Source organism: Thalassophryne amazonica, chromosome 23 (assembly GCF_902500255.1).
Source record: "Thalassophryne amazonica chromosome 23, fThaAma1.1, whole genome shotgun sequence".
NCBI classification, from domain to species: Eukaryota; Metazoa; Chordata; class Actinopteri; order Batrachoidiformes; family Batrachoididae; genus Thalassophryne; species Thalassophryne amazonica.
Window position 1 is genome coordinate 22,077,628 of NC_047125.1, and position 22,378 is coordinate 22,100,005.

General features: G+C 40.3%; 1 protein-coding gene across 1 annotated transcript; it reads left to right on the forward strand.

The window, feature by feature from the left end:
* Nucleotides 1-1,091: 1,091 nt before the first annotated feature.
* syt4 (synaptotagmin IV) lies at nt 1,092-9,521 on the forward strand. The gene is made up of 5 exons (XM_034164476.1): nt 1,092-1,232; nt 4,165-4,784; nt 4,883-5,206; nt 7,364-7,484; nt 8,859-9,521. Exons 1-5 carry the CDS (start codon nt 1,199-1,201, stop codon nt 9,176-9,178), a joined length of 1,419 nt encoding a protein of 472 aa, XP_034020367.1. The 5' UTR covers nt 1,092-1,198; the 3' UTR covers nt 9,179-9,521.
* Nucleotides 9,522-22,378: the final 12,857 nt, after the last annotated feature.

Sequence of the window (22,378 nt, forward strand, 5' to 3'; positions counted from 1 at the left end):
CAATGCGGGAGAGGAGCTCTTACGGTGCAGCTGTGTGTACAGAGGGACTTTTCTTCACTTACAGACACTGTTTTAGATTAAAAAAAGGACACTTTATGTGGATTATTTATTCAGATGAATCCCACTGAAACCAACAGGTAAGAATTTATATTTACTACATGTATTTTACTCTGCCAATCAATGCATTAATGAATGTATTTTGCTTGTTTAAGCCGCAGGGTTCAAAGTGTGTGGAAATAAGCAGCAGCTTTTTAGTTCGGAAATGATGGTCTATCTAATACTGAGATAAACTGTGACTGCTAATACTCTGTTTTACTGATTTTCAAACATGACAGTGTTTGTTTTTTTTGTTTTTTTTATTCCTTAATTTTTCATGCATTCTTATGTGTTTGTGATCTTTGAATTTACCCAGCAGCGAAAAGTGAAAATGAAACTGGTTTATCAGAAGCCGACATTGTAATCTGATGTGGCCGCGTCCGAATCAATACAAAAAGTTATCAGTTATTGGTTATCTGTAATAAAGATTAATTTTTTAGCAGTTTATCGGTTTAGCATCATTAAAGATAACTTTTCAGTTACCGGATTAATGGTTATCAAAGCTAACTTTTTGGTTAGCTGTGCCCACCATTGAGCAGGGCATACGTGCAGACTTAACATGTAAAATAAGTATGTTTCCATATATCCTTATTAAAGTTACTTTTTGAATGCACAATGACACAGAAGTGCATTAATTGTCTGCGCGCGCACACAGAGCCAGCCAGATACTCAATATTTCTCACGAGCAATCTATCAGAGGAATTGGCAGCCCTGTTGTGCTGGTTCACTCAGGGCCTGACTTCACAGGCAGCCTCCGTCACGACTGCGTCAGCAGTGATGATCTCAGCCTTACTGGAAGGGAGGGGGAGAGGGAGAGGGAGGTGTGTGTGAGCGTGTGTGAGGCAGAGAAGAAACAGGGTGTTGCCGCATCCGAGACGCAAACAGACAGATTCTCTTATAGCGCAGTCAAGAGAACAGAACATCCTTTCCTCTGAGATAATGAGACAGCTTTTGAATTGCTGAAGGAGGGGATAAAAGCATTGTATACGATTTAAAATACTCAGTGATATTGTGGGGGATTGTTGAGTTTCATCATCAGGAGAGCGGGTTTATCTTTGCAAGTGAGGAGAAAGGAGATATTTCAGCACCTTGGACAGCAATCATGGCTCCTGTGTCGGTGGAAGGGGCGCAGCTCGGTGAGTCAAACTTTAATATTGTGAAACAAAAAAGCTCTTTTTGTCTCTGTCTCTCTTGGTTCCGTTTTCTCACCGCCCTCCCATTGACACATCCATATGTTGTTGCATAGAAATCCAACTGATCCAGGACACAAGTGCTGTGATGGAAAATTCAAATAGGCACACCACGGTGAACTTAAAGAAGGATGGAAGATAAAATATTTTGAGAATGGCAAGTTGTGAGGACCAGTGCTCAGATATGGGAATTCTGTTACTTATATTTGACTGTTAAATCCAGTACATAATGATCTGCTCATCATAGAGACGATATTGGAAAATAAAGGCAAAATTAGTATGCTGTTATTTTAAAAATCACATTAATCCAGCATAATGTCAGAACATGTTGAACAATGTTGCTGCATTTGTATTTTAACTAAGGAAGATATGTTTGACTTGACTAGATGTAAAAAATTGTGGGCATAGTGTTTGATGAGGGAGTAACCCCACCCCGCTTTGTGTGGGTGATAATCGGAGTGCTTTTCCGTTGAGCTGTCCTTCTTAACTGCACGAAACTGTCTGCATTTATGCCATTCTAATAGACCCATTAACTGTGGCTGGATGAGAAATCGCTCCCTGATTGCTGTCGAGTCACAGTGCATCGCCACAAAGCAACAAAAAGGTGAAGCATTGAAGAGCAAATATTGCTGCATTAAGTCCACATAATGATGTTAGTTGCTCTATAGGAGAGAAAACCATGAAGAATAAGAGCCGCATAATGTGCCACTATCACACTTAATGTTCTGAATTTTGAAAAGGCAAATCCATTTGCTGGCATCAATACAAAAATAAAATGTGGCAGTCCCTTTTGTCCTCAGTAGAAATAATTCTAAGTGGCCCTGAAGCCCAACAAGTCGGATATCATAGTGTGAAGCAGAGGTGCCTATTGGGTGGGGCGCCAGTCCATCTCATTTTATTTCCCCAGACAACATTGGTGCCCATTTTGCAGTTAGGTGGCCTGGGACAATGTGGATGATGTTTCTTGTCCATGGAGAAGGACATATAGCACAATGTTTGACCTTAAATTCATTCCAGGTTTATAGCTCCTTCAAAATGTAGATTTCACCAGCTTGGAGATTTAAATCGAAATGTTGTCCAGTGGGACATGAGCATAATTTATAGTGAATGTCAATGGACATATTGTTGATGAAAGAGTAATGGCATAGTAAACTGTGTCATGGGCCATAAGGCAGACTGTGTAATCCTGGAACTGTAAGGAGGGGAGGGGAGGTGATAGTCGAGTGGTTAAGCGTTGGGCTTCATACCAGAGGATGTGCTCGGTTCAAGATCTGGCCAGACTGCAAAATCACTAAGGGCCGTTGGGCAAGGTCCTTTATCATCTAGTTGCTCCTGGTGTGTAGTGAGCGCCTTGCATGGCAGCAATCTGACATCGGTGTGTGACTGTGTCTGTGTGAATGGTAAATGGACTGCATTTATATAGCGCTTTTCCATCTGTATCAGACGCTCAAAGCACTTTACAATAATGCCTCACATTCACCCCGATGTCAGGGTGCTGCCATACAAGGCACTCACTACACACCGGGAGCAATAGGGGATTAAAGGACTTGCCCAAGGGCCCCTAGTGATTTTCCAGTCAGGCGGGGATTTGAACCCATGATCTTCTGGACTCAAGCCCAACACCTTAACCACTAGACCATCATCATCACCTCCCCCTCCCCTGTGTGAATGTGAGGCATCATTGTAAAGCGATTTGAGCGTCTGATGCAGATGGAAAAGCGCTATATAAATACAGTCCATTTACCTTTTAAGGGGTACAGTGGGATCTTAAGGAATCACTGGAATTGTAAGGGTACAGTGGATTAGGAAGATAATAATGGTATTTTACAGGTACAGGGTAGTGAGAGTTTAATTTTAAGGGATGTGGAGATAGTAAGACAATTGTGGTTTTGTAAGGGGTACAGTGGGATTGTAAGGAATCTATTATATTGTGAGGGGTAAAGTGGGATAGTAAGGTAACAGTGGGATTTAAGGCGTACAGTGAAATTGTAAGAGGTATATGGGATATTTTGGTAATAATGGTCCTGTCAGAACAGGGGGATTGTACAAGTGATATTGGATACAGTGGGATAGTAAGATAATAAGAAGTACATTTGTATGGTAAAATTGCAGTATTACAATGGGTACAGTGGGACAGTACTGCAGGGGGATAGTCACAGTGATATAGTAGCAGGTACCATGGGATAGTAAGGTAACAATGGGATGGTAAGAGATGAGATCATGAAGTAATGAGATGTTGAAGAATACAATGGAATAGCAAGGTCACAGTGGGGCTAAAAGGAAAAAACGGGATAATAAGGCATAAGATGCTTTGTGGAAAATCGTGTTTACTTGGTAAGTATCATAAAACTGAAAAGAATCTGTTTTACAGTATTACATGAGTGCCGATAGTCTCTAGCTGGGAGGGTCTTGATGGGGGGTGGGGGGGGTTACCCATGTTCCTTATGATTTTAATTGTGTTTGTATTATCACTGGCCTGACATTTACGTAATTGTGATGCTCCGTAACTTACTATATCATATCATGCGACATGGACAAAAACATTTGTTTCCAACTGAGCTGCTGCCTCGGCTGTGTTGTTGCAACTTGACAATATTTTCCTGGATCTGCAGTTGCACTTTGATAAAATTGCCATCAAATATTCAAAAGCTCGGGCTTAGAGAAGCTGTTTGCTGTTGATACAGCCATGCAATATGAGCACAGTCATGACGATGTTGCTTATCAGAGTTGAACAGATGTTTTCTTCCCGTGCTTATGTCAGTAAGACTATCACACAAACGAATGGAAAATACATATTTTTGCAGTATGATGCACTTTTGACGTAAGCAATTCTATACAGTTTTGCAGCAAAAGTTATTTTTTCTGTCCTTATCCACAGTGACTGTGCCCGTGGGAGTTGCTGTGATGAGTGTGTTCGGTCTTGTGTTCACTGTATCAGCTTTTGCTTGGATCTGTTGCCAACGTAAAAACACTAAATCCCAGAAGACCCCTCCCTACAAGTTTGTGCACATGCTCAAGGGGGTTGACATCTACCCAGAGAGTCTCAGTGGGAAGAAGAAGTTTGCTTCTCCTGCCTCCACGACAACTGGCGACACCGCTAAGACTGACGTGAATGGAAACTGCCACACCACTTCACCACTGATGCCTAACGGAGCTGGCAAACTGGTGTCCAGTACAAATGGTTCCAGACAGCCTCTGCATCTGGACTTGGAGAAAAGGGATCTCAATGGTAACTTCACCACTAAACCATTTCACCACCACCAGCAGAAGGTACGAAGCTCACCAGATCTGGAGCTTCCGTCACCACATGCAGGCTTCACACAACCTGGTGTGATGGACCGCCATGATGTCCCATCCCCAACTCGCACTGTTTCAAGCCAGGCCCCAACTTCAGCTGTGGATCAGTCCCGGGGACAGGAGAGGGATGGTGGGCTTGGGACCCTCCATTTCTCTCTGGAGTACCAGTCTGAGAGAAAGGCATTTATTGTCCATATTAAGGTAAAGTTTTTGTTCCGAGATGATGTTTGTACTTGATTTTTATGAGTGAGTTTAAAAAGCATTCGTACATTTTGATGATTGCTTGACGTTTGATCCAGGAAGCCCATGGCCTGACCCCAACTGATGACCAGTCGCTGACCTCCGACCCTTATATCAAGCTGATCCTCTTGCCAGAGAAAAAGCATCGGGTGAAGACCAGAGTCCTGAGGAAGACTTTAGATCCTGCCTTTGATGAGACATTCAGCTTCTACGGGATCCCGCTGTCCCGAGTGTCAGAAATGGCTCTTCACTTTATGGTGCTGAGCTTCGATAGATTCTCCCGTGATGAGGTCATTGGCGAGACACTCGTCCCCTTGTCCGGCATCGACTTATCAGAGGGTCGTGTTCTGATGAGCCGAGAAATCATCAAGAGGGATGTGAAGGTAAGATTGGGAACTTTATCACTGGCTATCAATTTCAAAAGATCAGTTTGCAAACATTGTCATTTGTTTCAAACAATTGCACTCACACATAAAACTGACCAAAATAATCAGAATAAAAATAATAATAATTAAAATGACAGAATTGTTGCAAACCAAGGAACAGTGCCTCACTCACACACTCACTCCATTAATCTCAGTTTAGACCAATGCACCAAACTGAATCTGAAGTCATTCATTAGTCATTAGTCACATTATCAAAAAAAGAAAACATTTTCTAATTAAGACATGCTGGCATTTAAACCAGGTTGTATTCTCAATCTCATCTAAATGCAAATCCATCAATTTTCTACCACTCTGTAATCTGTTATAATGCTTTCAAAATGGCAACGTCTACAATTGATAAATTATGTTTTTAATGAAAATGCAGTTTATATGTTTTGCAAATCCATGGTAGGAATTAAAAAATGATCAATGCTAAACATGAGTGTGTTTTGAGCATTTTGTAATTCAAGTGCTTCAAAATATTGCAACATTTTAAGAAGCATTATAGAATTTAGTGTTTTGAACATTTAATAAAGTGACTTTTGTTGCAAAGTAATTGCTCCAAAAATGATTTTTATTTAGTGTTTTGAGTTTTTCAAAGTATTTTTAATAATTGCTTTATTTTGTGTTTTGAGCTTTTGTGTTATTGTGTGAATTGTGTTTTTTTAAGCAACTGTTTCATAGTGTTATTTCCAAACAAACATTTGATTTGAAGTTTTTCACTTCAATCATTTGCAAAAAGTTTTTAATTTCCAGTTTTGTATGTTTTCAACCAATGAGTCATTGTCTGAAGCATTTGTGTCATTCAGCATTTTGCATCTCTTGAAACACTGAATCATTGGTGTTTCATGAGACCACTTGAATATCGTGAATCATTTTATGAAGCAACTGGTACGTTTGGTTTAATGTTTCAAAAAAAGCAGTGGGAGAGGTTTGAAACTGAAGTCCCCCCTCCTAGATACACCTCAGTTCTCAACAAGATAATGAATTGTTTCATATCTGGCTATTAAATCTCATGTAGGATTTCATAAGTAGAATAATTAGACTTTCTAATTAACTCAAGAATGGCTGGCGTTATGCTTAATTATATGACAATATTTATAACCAGGCTGCATTTTTTTTCATGTTGTATCTGATTGTGACATCACTGTGGATCTATGGTTGAGATCAAGGAAAATGTGCGTGTGTGTGTTTGCAGGTGGGTGTAATTGTAGGTTAAAATGGAAAGGCTGCACATTCATTGTGGGAGCAGATACTTTATGTTCTTGCACATTTCTCAGCTCGCGGGAGAAATGTGATCTCCGGTATCTTCTCAGATGTGCTTCACAATGCCAGTGAGAGAATCGTGACTCTGTGATTCTTTTGAAGCCATAAAGCCTCCTGTGTTTCTGTAATCTACAGAAGCACCGTGTCTCTCGAAGATTACTTCTTTTTTTACTCTCATTCTGAGCCCCAGTGAAAACATAAGCTTCAGCTGCAGAGAGGCCTGTGATCTCTGAAACTGGTTTTGAAGCCGTATGTTGGGTCATTTCTGGATTTTGTGATGGAGAAGTCCTCATGCATCACTGGGTTATTTCCTGTGCACGAGCTTCACCTCTTCACAATAACCGCTCTGATCTTCATGCAAATGTCCCCAGAGGTCTGCTAAAATGACACATTTGCACAGCTCACATGCTACTTGCAGTTGCCATGGAAACCATGAGAAGAAGCGCAAGATCCTGTTAAGTGCGATCACAGCTGTGACGGTGTCAAATTGTGCTGTGTGGATGCAGACATGGATGTGTGTGCATTGGTAAGACGGAGACGCCAAACACACAGAGGAAGAAAGCTTTCCACAGTGAGACATCTATCGTACCTGTACCACGAAGCAGACGTGATTTTAGTTGTGCAGACTGCTGTTTAAATCTCAGTGCTGCCTCTCTTTAGGAATAATCATTGACAAAGCTGGGGGTGTGGCATTCCTCAAAACAAGACAGGAAACAAACGCTCCAGGGAATTCTTTGCTGGTTTGACATGTTTGAAACATGACATGTAGCAATTGCTTCAGATGATGACAAAATAAAATGAAGGGGTAAAAATCTCTCAACCGCTAATCTCTTCATCATCTCTTCACAGAAGCCGTCTGGCCACGGCGAGCTCCTGCTGTCGCTGTGTTACCAGTCCGCCACCAATACCCTGACCGTGGTCGTCCTTAAGGCGCGCCACTTGCCAAAATCGGACAACAACGGGCCGACAGGTTAATACGCACTCAACTGTTTCCTTGACAGAACCTCTCATATGACATCCCAAAGATAGCAATGTCATAGACCAGGAAGATCAGTGTGATTGGAGTCGGGTTACCAATATGTCATTCTGGGTTCAATGTCTGGTCTGGATATGTATCTGTGTTCATGGAAAAGACACTAAATCTGCATAGTTCCAACCCACCCAGATATAAATTGGGAACCAGCCTTATTTGAAGAAGCATCTTGCAATGGACTGGTGTCCCACAGAAAGAGTCATAGACCCTTATCTGCCTCATGCCTATATTGAGCTTATTTTAGCTTATTTTTTCAATGTGAGTGAAGACGCAAGGGTTGTTGTAACTCCTTTGGAATGGTCAACAGTGCCTTCTTGGCTTCTATCACCACGGGGTTTCTAGAGTGGTCACATTAGGCACCTTTGTTAACAATTGAAGTCCAAACAGTAACACTTGAAATTAAACGCATTAAAAGTTGTGAACCACACAAAAGGGTGTTATGATTCCTAAGCCTTTCACTAATTTAGATGATGTTAGTAATACCTTGGATACCTTAATTGCACCAACTGAGAAGTAAAAAAGGTAACTGAGGAATCAGAGTATCTGGGTTTGCGATACAGGCTTTCATTAACTTTCTGGACTCCAAAGTCCAAAGACTCAGAAGTGTATCTGTATTCGGTGAAGTGTTGAACTTGTAGAGACATTTGCTGATGTCAGTAGTGACATTCATGTCTCTGGGTCCACAGCCTTCAAGATTGGCAGATACAATAGGAAGAACTTATGGAATCATTAGATGGCTGGACATTGTGATGTCAGTACCTTTGCAGGAGAACAAAGATCCAAGTTTTTTTGGGCTCTGGTGCTTCTTGTTTTACTGGATCATTGTCTTTGGTGCTGACTAGTGATCTAAGGGGATGCCGAGATGTGTTTGATACAAGATACGAGTGATATCTTTGGGTACCGCTGGAATGACTGGTTGTCAAATGGCCAGGTTCTTAGGGAGTCTCAGATGAGGAGTATCATGTGCTTCATGAGGGAAGATCAACCATGATATTTTGGACAAGTGGTGCCATTCTCTGGGTGTGATCCATCATACAGGTGTCTGACTACTGAAGATCCCATCAGCTGTAGAAGGTGAAGAGGATGCCCACATTTTACCTACCTGCAGCAGATAGATGGTAAATTTCAAAAGGTGGGGCTGGATCTTTTGTCAGTCTGGTTGTTTGCCATCCAGAATATGTAAAGAATTACGTAGAGTGGTGGACACAATCACATGTGGCACCTGCAGACAGTCAGGACTTGTATGCTATTCTATAACCACTTGCTTTCTTCATCTGGTCTTATTATTGTTTGTTTGTTTGTTTTTTCTAGACCCATACATTAAGGTCAACCTGTACCATGGAAAGAAACGTGTGTGCAAGAAGAAGACCCATGTGAAAAAGCGCACCCCAAATCCAGTGTTCAATGATCTCATTGTGTTTGATCTCCCTTCCGATGAGGGCTTGAGGAACACCAGTGTGGAGCTTCTGCTGCTGGACTCAGAAACTGGGAACTCGCGCAGCTCCAGCTCTGTCCTTGGGCGCCTAGTGCTGGGAACATCAGCAGCGGGAACCCCTGGTGAGCACTGGAGGGAGATCTGTGACCATCCACGTCGGCAAATCGCCAAGTGGCATGCCATGTCGGAGGATTAGAAAGGAGGAGGAATGGCTGGTGGATGTTGTGTAGCAAACGCGATGTGGTCTGACTGCAAGAAGGATGAAATGGCAAAGGAGTGGGGCTTAATGGCACACTCGCCATTTGACTTTTAGGGACAGTGAGGGAGGGCTGGGATACGCTTGTCAGGAAGGGTCATTTGATATGATGTCGTAGTCATCGTCATCATCATCTTCAGTCAATTAATGTTTGAAGTTATTGGGGCTTGGCAGGAAGGCCGGAGCATGTCTAAGACAACCCGATAGCTTTAAATGATCCCAAAGACTGCCAATGAAAATCACCTGGTAACACAAGACATGGCAACAACAACTGTCACCAAAACCATGACAAGGGTGGAATGTTCTAAATATCACTACTCTTCTTCTTCAACTTATTCTTCTTCACTTTGCTCTCTTTCCTATAAGTAGTAACCTTGTCCATCATATAATAATGGGATGAAGCACCTCTCAAAAACCCATAAAAACATGGATTTATTTGATATTAAAGATGTCGATTTGTTTATTTTCTATGTAGTTCTGTTTTGTGTGTGTAAGTTGTATTTGGTCAGTTCGACAAAACCAGTCGGTCGCGCGTTGGATCGGTGTGTTTGGCTGCCTCATGTTTCCCGTAGGCTGTAAGTGTTTTGTCCTCTTTACTGTGAGCACAAAGACAGCTTGTGTATATGTTATTGTAAAATACGATAAGATGTTCTGAGAACAAAAGTGACTTTGTAGTCTTTATTCTTGCAGGTGCGCGCACACAGAAAATTTGGACTTATGGGGGAAAAAAGACATGTCAGTCTTGAGATGGTTTTATTGATGTCACTTCATCCACAGTAAAAGCCTGTTTTAGAGTTGCATGTTGACCTCCAGCACCCTTGGGATGACATCATCATGTCCTTCTCAAAGGATGATGATGTAATAAAGTACGTGCTGAGTGGCAAAGTGCTGGAAGTGAAGTCATCATGTCCGAGTGTATTTAATATCTGCAAAGTGGATTTATGACTGCTGGCTCAGCATGCCGCCTCATTTCTTTTTTCAAAGTTTATTTAGCGTTTCTCCTTCTTTATTGGTTCTTTCCTTTTTCCATTTCCTTCATGTCTTTCTTTCCTTAAATCTTCCTCTCTTTCCTTTTTACCACTTTCTTTTCTCCTTTGTGTTGTCCTGTCCTTGCATTCTTGTATCCTATTGTTTATAAAATTTTTTCTGTCTAGCTTTCCTTCTTTTCTTCCCTTTTCCTCCTCTTTCCTTTCATCCTTGTCATTTCTTTCTGTATTCAAGATTCAAAGATTCAAAGAATTTTATTGTCATATGCACAGAAGAACATGTTCCCTGCACAATGAAATGTGTCTACTGCATTTAACCCATCCTAATTGCCAGTAGGAGCAGAAGTCGCCATTAGGCGCCCGGGGACCAGCTCCAGATGTACATCCCTGCCTTGGTCAACAGCAGGGCTGAGCAAACCAAGACCGACCCATAACAAACGACACACACACAACACACAACACACATAGGCCGGCCCGGTACATAAACATATATTGAAAAGCAAAACACGAGGGAAAAGGAGAAGAAAAAAACCCTCATAGCTGCTGCATTACACAGCGGCAATGAGGGAAAAAAATCCCCATCAGCACAGAAAAACAATAATCACAGAGACAAAAACAAGGACACAGGACGACAACCGAGATTTGAAAGGACCAGTTTATCAGAACACTCCGGAGGCAGCCTGTTCGGCGCCGTCGACGGCCTTGTCCGACAATCCTGGAGGGGGGGGGGGAACAGCCCTGCGCAGTCTGAGCAGTCCTGGACAGTTCTAACACAGTTAACGTCAGAGCTGGAGAAGCTGAGGGGAGGGGGGAAGACCAGGGAGCGAGGCTTAAGTGTTGATCTTCTGAGGAGGTTTTTATCACAGCGACCTTGAAGTGCAGCTGTATTTGGGGAAGCCAAATGAATAGCCAGATTAGCAGACGCCTGAAAGATTCCACAGTTCTGAGAACAGAGTGGCTCTCAATGCATCTGAATGTAGAATGTGGTCTTCACAGACGGTCATAGCGGGTTTCCAGGGCTGCGATCTTGCTCGAGATGTTTTCCAACGCGCGGTTAACCCCCGCCGACTGCGCAGCCACTGCCTTCCCAATCGAATCAATCATATAGGGCAGCCTGGAAGGACCAATCAAAGCTGCTTCCACTTTCTTGATTTTCCGGTAAACCAGCAGAGTGCCTGCACCACACATCAGAAAGCCGGTCACCACCAAGCCGAATATGTACACATCTTCGACGTCCTCCACAGAAAGCATGTAAAGGCACATGACCTGCCATCTCCTCCACGAGTCCATCACGTATCCCATCACATGCGTCCCAGCAGGACAGGTCGGGTCCTCCACTCCCGAATGTCTTGTAGAAAAAATAGTGTCAATTGCACAGATCCATTTTTGTCGTTTCCAGAAGAGCAAAGCTGCAGCCTCACAGACAACACGCCACAGAAGCAGGAAAGATAAGGAGGGAGGGAGAAGAGAAAAGTGCATCCGTCTCGGTCGAGTGCAAGCTGGCAAAAAAAATGCCTTCCTTTTTACTTGTCTTCCCTTCATTTTTTCACATACTTCATACCTCTCCTGAACTCACTTTTCTCCTTTTTCCTCCTATCTTGCTTTTCGTTCCTTTATTCCCTTCCTCTGGTCTTTTCTTTGTTTCTTTCATACCTTCAGTCTTTGTTTCCATCTCTTCATCCTATCTATATTCCTTTCTTGTTTTCTTTTCTGTCTTCTATCTTTTGTCTCCTTTTATTCTTTTCACTGATTTTCTTTCTCCCTTTTTATCATCTTGTTTTCCTTTCCTTTGTCCTGTCTTTCTTTACTCCTTTTGTCAGCTTTTGTTCATCAGCCCTCATTTCCTTCCCTGTAATTTCCCTTTTACCTTCTGTCTGTCCTTCCTTTGGTCTTTCTTTTTGTTCCTTTTCCTTATTTTCCATTTTAATTCCTCCATCCCTCCCTTTTTCTTTCCTCTACCTTCAGTCTTATCTGTCTTCTTTCCTCCCACCCTCCCTTTTCTTTACTCTTTCACTCCCTTTGTTCCTTCTTTACTTTTCTTCCACACCTTCCATACTGCTTTCCTTCATTCTTTCCTTTCCCTTTCCTCCTGCTCTACCATTTTTCTTTTCTCACTCTTTCCTTCCTGTCATTTTTCCAACATCCCCTTCTCTCCTCCGTCACTTCCTTCCTGTCCTAATAAGGTTCTCATTTGAAGTACCTCTTTCATTCCTCATGCTGTCACTCTTCCACTCTCACTGAGTCATGCTGTGTGCTTGACAGTAGGCTTTTTTGGGGCGGGAGAGAGAAGAAGCAGCACATTTTGTCATTCTGATCTTCTCCAGTGTTTCTGATCTATTTTAAAATGTTTGGCTGGTGTGAAGAACCCTCACAGAACAGACATTTAACAGCTGATTGGGGCAGAAGAAAGAAAAAGAAATTAAATTTAGATGTTTGAAAGTCAAAAAATGCAAACATGCCAGCTTTGGGTTGATTATAATAAGATAAATGAATGATCAGATTCATATTTGCTCATCACACGGACTGATGTCTTGTGTCTGTTCACCAGAAATGGTTTTTCTAATTAGGGAAATTGTGTTTGAACAGCTTAACCGCATAAGATTTTCGGTTCTGATTATATTCGTCTTGGTCGAAATCCTCTTTCCTTTTCAGAAATGGTGACTGATACTTTTGTAAAAGTTCTAATAGGCTGGATGAGTTTGAGAGTCAAAGGATGTAAAAATGTTAACCCTTACCAAAAAATAGTACTGATAAGTATATAAAAAGTAAACTGGAAGTATACTTGAAACATACTTGCATGTACTACTTTTTGGTAAGGGAAAGCTGGAAAAGGTTATGAGCCACATTTAAAGTGCTAATTGTACAAAAGTCTTCTGAACCAGACATTATCATAAAAAAAGATTAAGAATAGAGAAATTTAGCTTGTTTTTAAGAATTAACCCTCAGACTGAACTATTTGGTTTTAAAGGGCTCATCTTGTACATCAATTCAGCTAACTGCATTCATGTAAATAAAAAAAAAAAATATATATATATATATATATATATATATATATATCACAAAAAGATGGATTCTAAACCAAAGTGTTTCTGTGCTCAATACTTTAAAACAGGGCTACCCAATTGGGGGCAGGCGGGCCACATTTGGCCCACGGTCTCTTTGTTTTGGCTCACCGTGGCAATTGACAATTCTCTGCACATGCATAAATTCCTGCTGCTCAGCAAATTAAAGAGTGTTTTCATTAATTTGAAGATTAATTTCGGATTTAGAATACTGATGTTCTCTTCAGTATAAGACGTTTAAATGTAATGTAGGTGTGTCATATGGATAGATGGATTGCGATATGCTTTTCTTTTCCAAGTTGCTCTTTTGTGGTGACACCTGAGGAGAAATAGAGGTTGCGAGTTATTCCGCAGAGGCACGACATACAGTATTTATATACCCTGCCATCACTGGTGTGTGATGAGTGTTGTACGTTAACCTGAGGCATAATGCACCAGAATTGACCAGGGAGGGAGAACAAAGAAAGAAAGTGGGAGAAAGCGAACATGCAGGGGTTGTGACAAAACAGAGGACCAAATGAATTATTAATGAAGACTGCTGTCCCATAGGGTAATAACAGGGTTACAAGATAACGTTGTTCCCACAAGATAAGTATCTTGTGAACAAAAGGTAATTATGTGAACAAGATAACTTGTTCCCACAAAGTATGTTAGTACTACAAGATAAAAACTTGTTCCTGAAAGATAATTATCTTGTGTGCAATACAAAATAACAACTCAAGAGCATGCTATTACTCTTGTGCATACAAATTAGGTGTACAAGCTAATACGTTTTCTCAAATCAATAAATGTGTGCACAAAATAATTCGACAATCAACACGAGACAACATTTGCATGAAGTCTAATAGAGTTCTACAATATAACAGAGCATCTTGTGTGTGCATATTGCATAATTATAAGCTCAAAATAACTTGTTCCTACAATATTAGGTTTGCAATCATAACTTAGTCATACAAAATGGAAATGTGTTCCTCCAAGGAAATGATCTTGTGCACACAAGATAAGGATGTGCACACAAATGAGTTGTTTCACTGTCTTTATGAATGTTTTCCCTTTTGATTTTGTCCATGCAAATAACATTAGTTAAAAAACTCTACAACATATAGGAATTTCACAAAAACACTTCCAAAACTTGCATATTAATATTTTAAACTGTCCCAAGTCACTCAAGGTACACATATGTGTTGCATTACCTGCAGACATTATTCAAAATAATGATCTTCTTTCTGGCTTTTGCGTTGTAGAATTGCAGTGTTTGTCTTTTTAAAACCATCTGCATGTCCCCAGAGCACTGTGGGTTGGAGGAGATGAGTCATTCCACAAGCAGCCTTCTCACAGAGAGACTATTAAACTGATTTAATGACGTAACCCCTTTGTATCCACGAAAGATGCCCAATCAAACAGCTCATTCTGTGTGAACGTCTGAACTTAATGCATTTACAACGATGCACTAATATTAAATATTTTCTCAATGCAAAACTACCTGATTGCAACATTTTAATGGGCCTAAAGCACAGACATATTAATGTGTATCATTTGATATTATGAAATACAGTCACAAAGTTACTGTCACTGCACACATAAAAGGTCACATAGTTTTTTCAGATTTATTGAACAAATTATTGAATGCATTTTTTTGGATGTCTCTGTGCAACTATGCATGCCAACTCTCACTTATAAATGGATTATTGAGTAAACAATGTGAACAGTTTTCCTTCAAATATGTTGAAAGAATTTTTTAATGCTATGAATTTGATTATTTAGATGGTTCTTTGGATCACGTTTCTGGTAATATTTAATAACTTGAAACAAATCCCTTTTGACTGGATTGGGTTATAATTGATACTCTCAAGGCAAATCCAGTATTTATTCATTTTAATATTGTAAGATTGGGCCTTTTTTTTTGATGGGAAATTGAAGAACATCTTCCATTCTGGAGTGAATCCAGATAGTGGAGGAGAGAGTTGCTGAATGGAGGCACATAGAGGATCGGCTGCTGCTCACTTTATCTTAATTTAGTTGTAAATAAAAGTTTGTTTAAATGATATATTCTGTGTTTATTCATTGTTATCAAGCATCATCAGGGTTTTTTTTTCCCCTTTATCATTACTGCAAAAGGACATTTTTCAACATATCTGTCAATATCCCCAAGTGCCCTCTAGTTGTAATCTTTGACAACAAATTCCTAAAAGATACACCATAAAAGGGCAAAATTTTGACCACCATTTGTTCTGGCACTCATTGTACAGACAAGAGTCATGTCTTCCACATTGTTCTTCACAACATTTGTTGTTGAGAATAGGTTGTATCCAGAGCATTGGGCCACACCCACAAATTGAAGCCAATCAGTTGGGACAAAGATGTCAAATTTTACTGGGTGATTAAAGAGCTTGATATACTGCAGCCTCCATCCATGCAGCCAATCACATCCCCACCGAGGCAATTTCAACCAATTAGTGGCCAACAAAGTAATCTGTATGTGTTGCCATAGCAATGGAACAAAGGCCACAGGTGCTCATCATTAAGAAAAACAGCATGAAATCGACAGCATGAATCTGTCTTTTTCATGAGGCATCGCCGAGAAGTCAGTCTCGGCGATGCCTCATAAAAGAGATAAAAGCTGATCTCTGATCTGTTTCATCACATCATCTTTGGTGTCATGGCAACACAGCATCATGGGATTTTACAGTAGGATGGCAGTGGTCAGCAAGAGAAAAAGTTGCATGGTCTCCCTCCGTCGGTATGTTTAGGAGGATAGGAAAGGAGGTGGGGCATAATTTAGAATTTAGTTCCTCGGAACAATCCTGCATTGAATGAGCTGACAGAGCAAAATGAGACAAACCACAACAGCAGCAATGAATTAATGTAAATCACAGGGAACAGCAGCTGGCCATGACAGTGACAGTTTGTCTGATCAATGATGGTGCAAAAACTGTTATATAACACCTGAATAGATCCTTGTCATTTGATTGGTGGTTTGTATATCATGTGATAAGGATTATTTGTACCATTTGGCATTGTGTTCCATTTACCGTGCAATTTTGGTTCTATTTAGTGTGCAATTTTGGTTCTATATGTTTTGTGCTATTGCACGCTGCCGTGTGCTCACACTAACAGAAATGGCACTTAGCTTAAAAACAAACAGCAGCCCAACATAGTGCCCAGACTCACCGGGTAATGGACGGGAAGGCTGGATGCGCCGAGAGGGCTTGAGGGCAAGTCAGAGGAGTCCTGAGAAAGCAGTGCTTGCCGGAGGAACAGGCCGGGTTGGACGCAGCAACTCTGGGCTTGCGGGAGTCCACTGGGGCACAGCAGGCTCCGTTGGATGACACCTTGGGGAGACGGGGCATCTCTATCTTACGACCGAATTTGTCAGACACTGAAGGCTCGGGAAAGCTGTAAGTCCCTTTGCTCTTGTTTATAAATGAATAAAATATCAAATGACAAGGATCTATTTTAGCTGTTATATAAAACAAATAATGAATGCTTTTTTTTTCCATTCATTCAATGGAAAGAATATTTCATTGGGTGAAATATTCTTGCCATTGCACTCAAACATTCATTATTTCTATACTATCACAGAGCTTTGAGAATTTTTAAAATGCTGACTTCTTTTTCCAAAACAATGTCGCTGTGATGTTTTCATTCAGCAGTTAAAGTGTTTCAAAATCATTTTCTGAATCAAATAATCCGCATTGTTCACTAGGTGTCAGTATCCTAGTGTTTCAATCATTTTGAAACAGTGAGTCAAATGTTTAATTTTAGGATATCAGTGTTTCAAAACAATGAGTTGTTTTTCTGAGCTATTGGTTCATATTGCATGTGTCACCTTTTGATCACAGTGAATAAATTTTCTCAACCAAGCAATATCCAATGTCTACTTTGTGTCACCACTGAAGTAAATATTGACTTCATTTATTGTTTAGGACATCATTCCTTGACTTCATTGTTTTTGGGCTAATTCATTTTTTGTCATTTAATCTTTTTATTTGTAATGTTTTAAAACATTGATTCATAAAAACAGCATGCTCATATCATGTAAAATAATTGGTTCTTTGAGTTTCAAGATATTTTAAATAGTGTGTCACTCTCCAATCTGTAATATCACCATTGCAATGTTTTCAGTATTTTGCAACACAGTCATTTTCTGAAGCACTTGCTTCATTCACATTTCTAACAATTTTAAAATAATAAACCATGTACTGAAACAAAGTTTAGCATGTCAATATTATTTGAAACAGTGAATCATTTTTTAAATGAGGATTCTGTAATTTGTGATAGATGCACCCTTTGTGTTGTTTCAAATATTTCAATCAAGCAGGTCTTTTTCTGAAGCAATTGCATTGTGAGTATTTAAAAACATGCATTTTAAACTGTGAATCATTTTATTCAAACAACTGGTTCGTTCATTATTTCAAGTCTTTGAAGGTGTGAATCTTTTTCCAACGAAAGTGTTTAATTGTGTTTTCAGCCTTTCGAAATTATTTTCTAAAGTAACTATTTCACTGAACATTTCAAGCATTTCAAAACAGTGAATCACTTTGTGCAGCAAATTATTATTATTATTTATTTTATTTTATTTATTTATTTTATTTTATTTTTTTAGTGTTTGAGAATGCTGAAACTTTTTTTTAAAGCGATTGCTTTATTTAGTTTTAAAAAAGTATGATGTCCAACGTTGATGCTTTTATTTTGGAATGTTTTACTGACATCATTCCTCTTCTCCCCCACCCCCTGTTGGTGTCAATCATGGTTCATGCCACGCCCCTTGCTGGTCATCTGACTGTCACACCGGACAATAATCACCTCATTAGCAATAATCAGCTAGCTTAACAAATGTTTGAACTCCTGTTCAGTTTTCCAGCATTATTTGAAGCTCTCATCTTCTACCAGTAAGAAACCTTTAATTTTTGAAATATCTTCTTAACTAAGTGCTAGTTACTTGATTTTTAGCCTGGATTCTGAACCTTTGTATGTTGTTGTCACTTAGCCATTTCACTAAATCTGCCATCTTTACTCCATCAAACAATTGTGAAGTTTTCATCTGTGTGTTAGAGTAACATTTTAACCCACCATTTGTCGATGTTGCTTCACTGGTATAAACTGAGGAGTGCTCACTTCTACCAGGATAGAATACACATACAAATACACATGGTCAAATACACATAATGCTGACAAAAGAGGGGTTTTCACAAATGGGCTCATCCTGTGCAGCATGTTTTCAGCTTCATAATGTCATAGAGACAGTTCTTGAAATAGGGTTTTCAATCACGTGACCGATTTGCTGCAGGACAGCTGCCGTCTCCATTCTGGATTACAAGGAGGCTGGCGCGTGATAGAAAAATGGAGAGAATGTACGGTTATTACGATGCTTTAAATCTTCGCGATAAAGCTACTTATCGTGATAGATGTGTAGCAATTGGTTCAGTGGATCCATATCTTATACCAGATAGTGAATTTAGTGGTGATGTAACAAACTGGCCGACAGTGTCACACTGCGATATTGTGAACTAGGAAGCTGCCGACCAGGTCAGCCTCGCCGGCCTCCTGCAGAGCATCACAGCAGAGCTCTGAAAGCGGAGGTCGGTCTTGAAGTCCTGAGCGATTTCTCTCACCAGGCACTACCTAGAAGGGCAGCTTGCAGATCAGCATCGGTGCACGAGGACCACAATGTAAATAAGCATCCGTATTGGAAGCGTTCTTTTTTTTTTAAAACTTATTTATAACATTTTAACATTTTATAACATTAAAAAAAAGAACATTTGAGGTCAAGGGATGGTAAAAGGAAAATAATCAGCATTGATTGTTATTCATAAAGTCATACTTGTTGCTAATTACTGAGCATTGTCATTTCGAGTGAAGTCCAACCATTTTCCCCATCACTTCGCTTCTTCCCTAGATCCTCCTGAAGTCTTAGTGAGTAGGTCATGCGTTCCATGAGTTTAATATTTTTGACCACAGAAAAAAAAAGATTCCTGTTGGGTGGCTGCTTCTGTAGCCAACATTTTGTAATTGACTTTTTGGCTGAAGCCGGTAATATCTTCAAGAGATTAGGCATCATCTGAAGATATCTTTTCAGACGAATAACCAAAGTACATCATTGTGGGGGAGTAGTCAAGGTCGAAGCCCATTACCTTTGAGATTATTTCTGCCACCTCTGTCCAAAAAGGCTGAATGAGTGGGCAGGACCAGAAGATGTGACCATGGTCTGCTGAGATCTCTCTACAGTCTCTCCAGCAGTTGGCAGGGGAAACGTTCCTTTGTTATCCTCTGCATTATTTTTATGTATTCTTATATAATTTTATTGCAGAATAAAATAAAATTCTGGTAACGGCGGATCTCTCTCAGCATCACGGTGCCGTGAGGCTTCTTCACACCGACGTTGAAGCTTCTGCAATTGTTCGCCAAATGCACGTAAAGTATCACAGCGGCCACCACGTCGTAATCCAGAATGGGCGCGGGACACAAAATGACGTGAATCACATGAAAACCCTCTATACCAGGAGAGAGAGAGAGACAGGGGAAAATTCATTTTGTGTTGGCTAAAGATCCAGATTAAAATCTAATTGACCGTTCTCTGTGCAACGGGTCATTTAACCACACATTGTCACAATCTCTGTTTTATGTAGACCAGGGGTGGGCAGCTTGTTCCAGAAAGGGCTAAGAGGGTGCAGGTTTTCTTTGCAGCCACTGACTCCATCAGGTGATTTCACTGATTATCACTTTGAGCAGATGGTATACAAATAATGAATGTTTATGAGATCAATGGTACAAATATTTCATGAGGTGAAAGCTGGAACATACCATTCATGGTATGTTCCAGCTTTCACTAAATGAAGCTTTCAGCTTTCACTATGTTCGTTCCATTGAAAGAATGTAAAAGGGTGATTCTTAGACTACGGGCACTTATGTCCTTTGATCATATTGTATGAAAAACAGAAAAAAGGGGAAATTTCACACTTTTATAGTTATCTTTACAATGAAAGTGTGTTAAGAAATTTGTTCTAGTAGTCTATGATGACTTTTTCACCTTTTTTCAGCATCATTATATGCAAATATTGCTGTTTTGTTCTTGTCCCACACCCAGACTTTTTATCTTCAATGATAAAAATGAATGGTAAAGAAACGTTTTTTCTAATGTTTTAAAATATCTCTGAATAAAATATCAGTAAAATAATCAAAACATAATTGGGGTATTCAATGTCATACAACTGTTGTGATTTTTTTTTTTAAACAAAATGTAGTTGTCCCACACTATTGCCGTAATTTCCACCACAACACTGTAATGTCCCTTTAAACAGTTTGTATGAAAGATTGTTTGGGTAGTTCCTATGGAGATAAACAGTGACATCAGAGCACATGTATATAGTGCCAAATCACAACAAACAGTTGACCCAAGGCGCTTTATATTGTAAGGCAATGGTGTGGTGGAAATTACATTTACAAGGCCAATAGTGCCCGTAGTTAAAGAATCACCCAAAAACATTCATTATTTGTTTTATATAACGGCTAAAATGGATCCATGTCATTTGATATTTTATTAATTATAAACAGAAAAGGGACATTTTGGTGTTCCACTGTAACAGTAGTCCAGTGATGCTGTGCACTGATGTCGGACTTCCATTAAAAAAAAAAAAAAAAAAAAAACTGTAGTTCCTCAGTCCAGCCAAAAATCACATCAGCGTTTCATGTGAACAGGTCTTCATGATGCATCCAGATGGCTTACAGCGGAGTGGATTTTGTGCGTGTGTGTGCGTGTGTGTGTGTGTGTGTGTGGCAGTAGCAGCGTCAGTTTGCTCAATCAAATCATCGTGTCGTTGTCCTCCACGCACACGCAACCAGCTCAGTCGACTGTGTACGTCCTCAGTGCAGCAAAAAAAAAAAAATCACGTCACAAATGAGTCCAGATTTTCTTCTCCCTTCCTGCTAACAGCCTCTAGGCCAGGGGTGGCCAAGTTCGGTCCTCGAGAGCCACCTTCCTGACACTCTTAGTTGTCTCCCTGCTCCAACACACTTGAATCCAATGAAAGACTTGTTAGCAGACTTTTAATGAGCCTTTCATTGGATTCAGGTGTGTTGGAGCAGGGAGACAACTAAGAGTGTCAGGAAGGTGGCTCTCGAGGACCGAACTTGGCCACCCCTGCTCTAGGCAGCAGAGTGGATTTGTTTTGTGTGTACGTGTGCGCGCGTGTGCATGTGCGTGTGTACGTGTGCGCGCGTGTGCATGTGCGTGTGTACGTGTGCGCGCGTGTGCATGTGCGTGTGTACGTGTGCGCGCATGTGCAGAGTGCAATGATACCAAACGTATGGAACCAAATTTGCACTCTCGATGGAACCAAGCCGCACTCTAAAGGCAATGCACCACAAATGGGATGAATTAATCCATGTCATGTGACATACAAAGCACCAATCAAATGACAAGGATCCACTCATCTGTTATATAAAATCAGTTAATCAGGGAAATCACCTGGTGGAGTCACTGGCTGCAAAGAAAACCTGCACCCTCTTGGCCCTTTCTGGAACAAGTTGTCCACCCCTGATGTCCACAATGGAAAATCACAGAATCCACACCCCTCGAGTGCAGAATATTAATTTTAATTAAAACTGTTTATACATGTGTGGGAATTATATTATTGTTTGTAGTCCGTCATATAGATTGTTGTTTTAGTTCTAATTTTGGGCAGCAGGGAGCCGAGTCTCTGTGGAACCTCATGTATGCGGAATGGGGTTGGCCCTATCGTTTATGACGGTGGAATATAAGTTTTATTAAATGATACTTTTTTTTAATGATATTAGATAGAAACATACTTTTTTTGCTGAAAAGTACAGTCCACGGACTTTCGAACCAGCGCTCCTCCATGCTTGTAGTCCTCATAGAAGCTGTGTGATAACGTGTGCAATGTGAGTGTCCAATTGGAATTGGTTCACTGTCACATGGTTTTCTAATATCCAATTGTAAGGCAGATTTACCTCACATGGTGCACCAAAGAGTGTTACTAGAAGAGATGTGTTTCTACTTGCTTACTTCACCAATATGTAGTCTCCCAAGTAACACTTGTATAAATTCGATCCCTGCACTGGCATGCAATCTT

Coding starts and splice junctions, on each gene's coding strand:
- syt4 (XM_034164476.1), top strand. CDS start 1,199: ATGGCTCCTGTGTCGGTGGAAGGGGCGCAGCTCG. Junction 1,233..4,164: donor GGTGGAAGGGGCGCAGCTCG/GTGAGTCAAACT, acceptor CCTTATCCACAG/TGACTGTGCCCGTGGGAGTT. Junction 5,207..7,363: donor TCATCAAGAGGGATGTGAAG/GTAAGATTGGGA, acceptor ATCTCTTCACAG/AAGCCGTCTGGCCACGGCGA.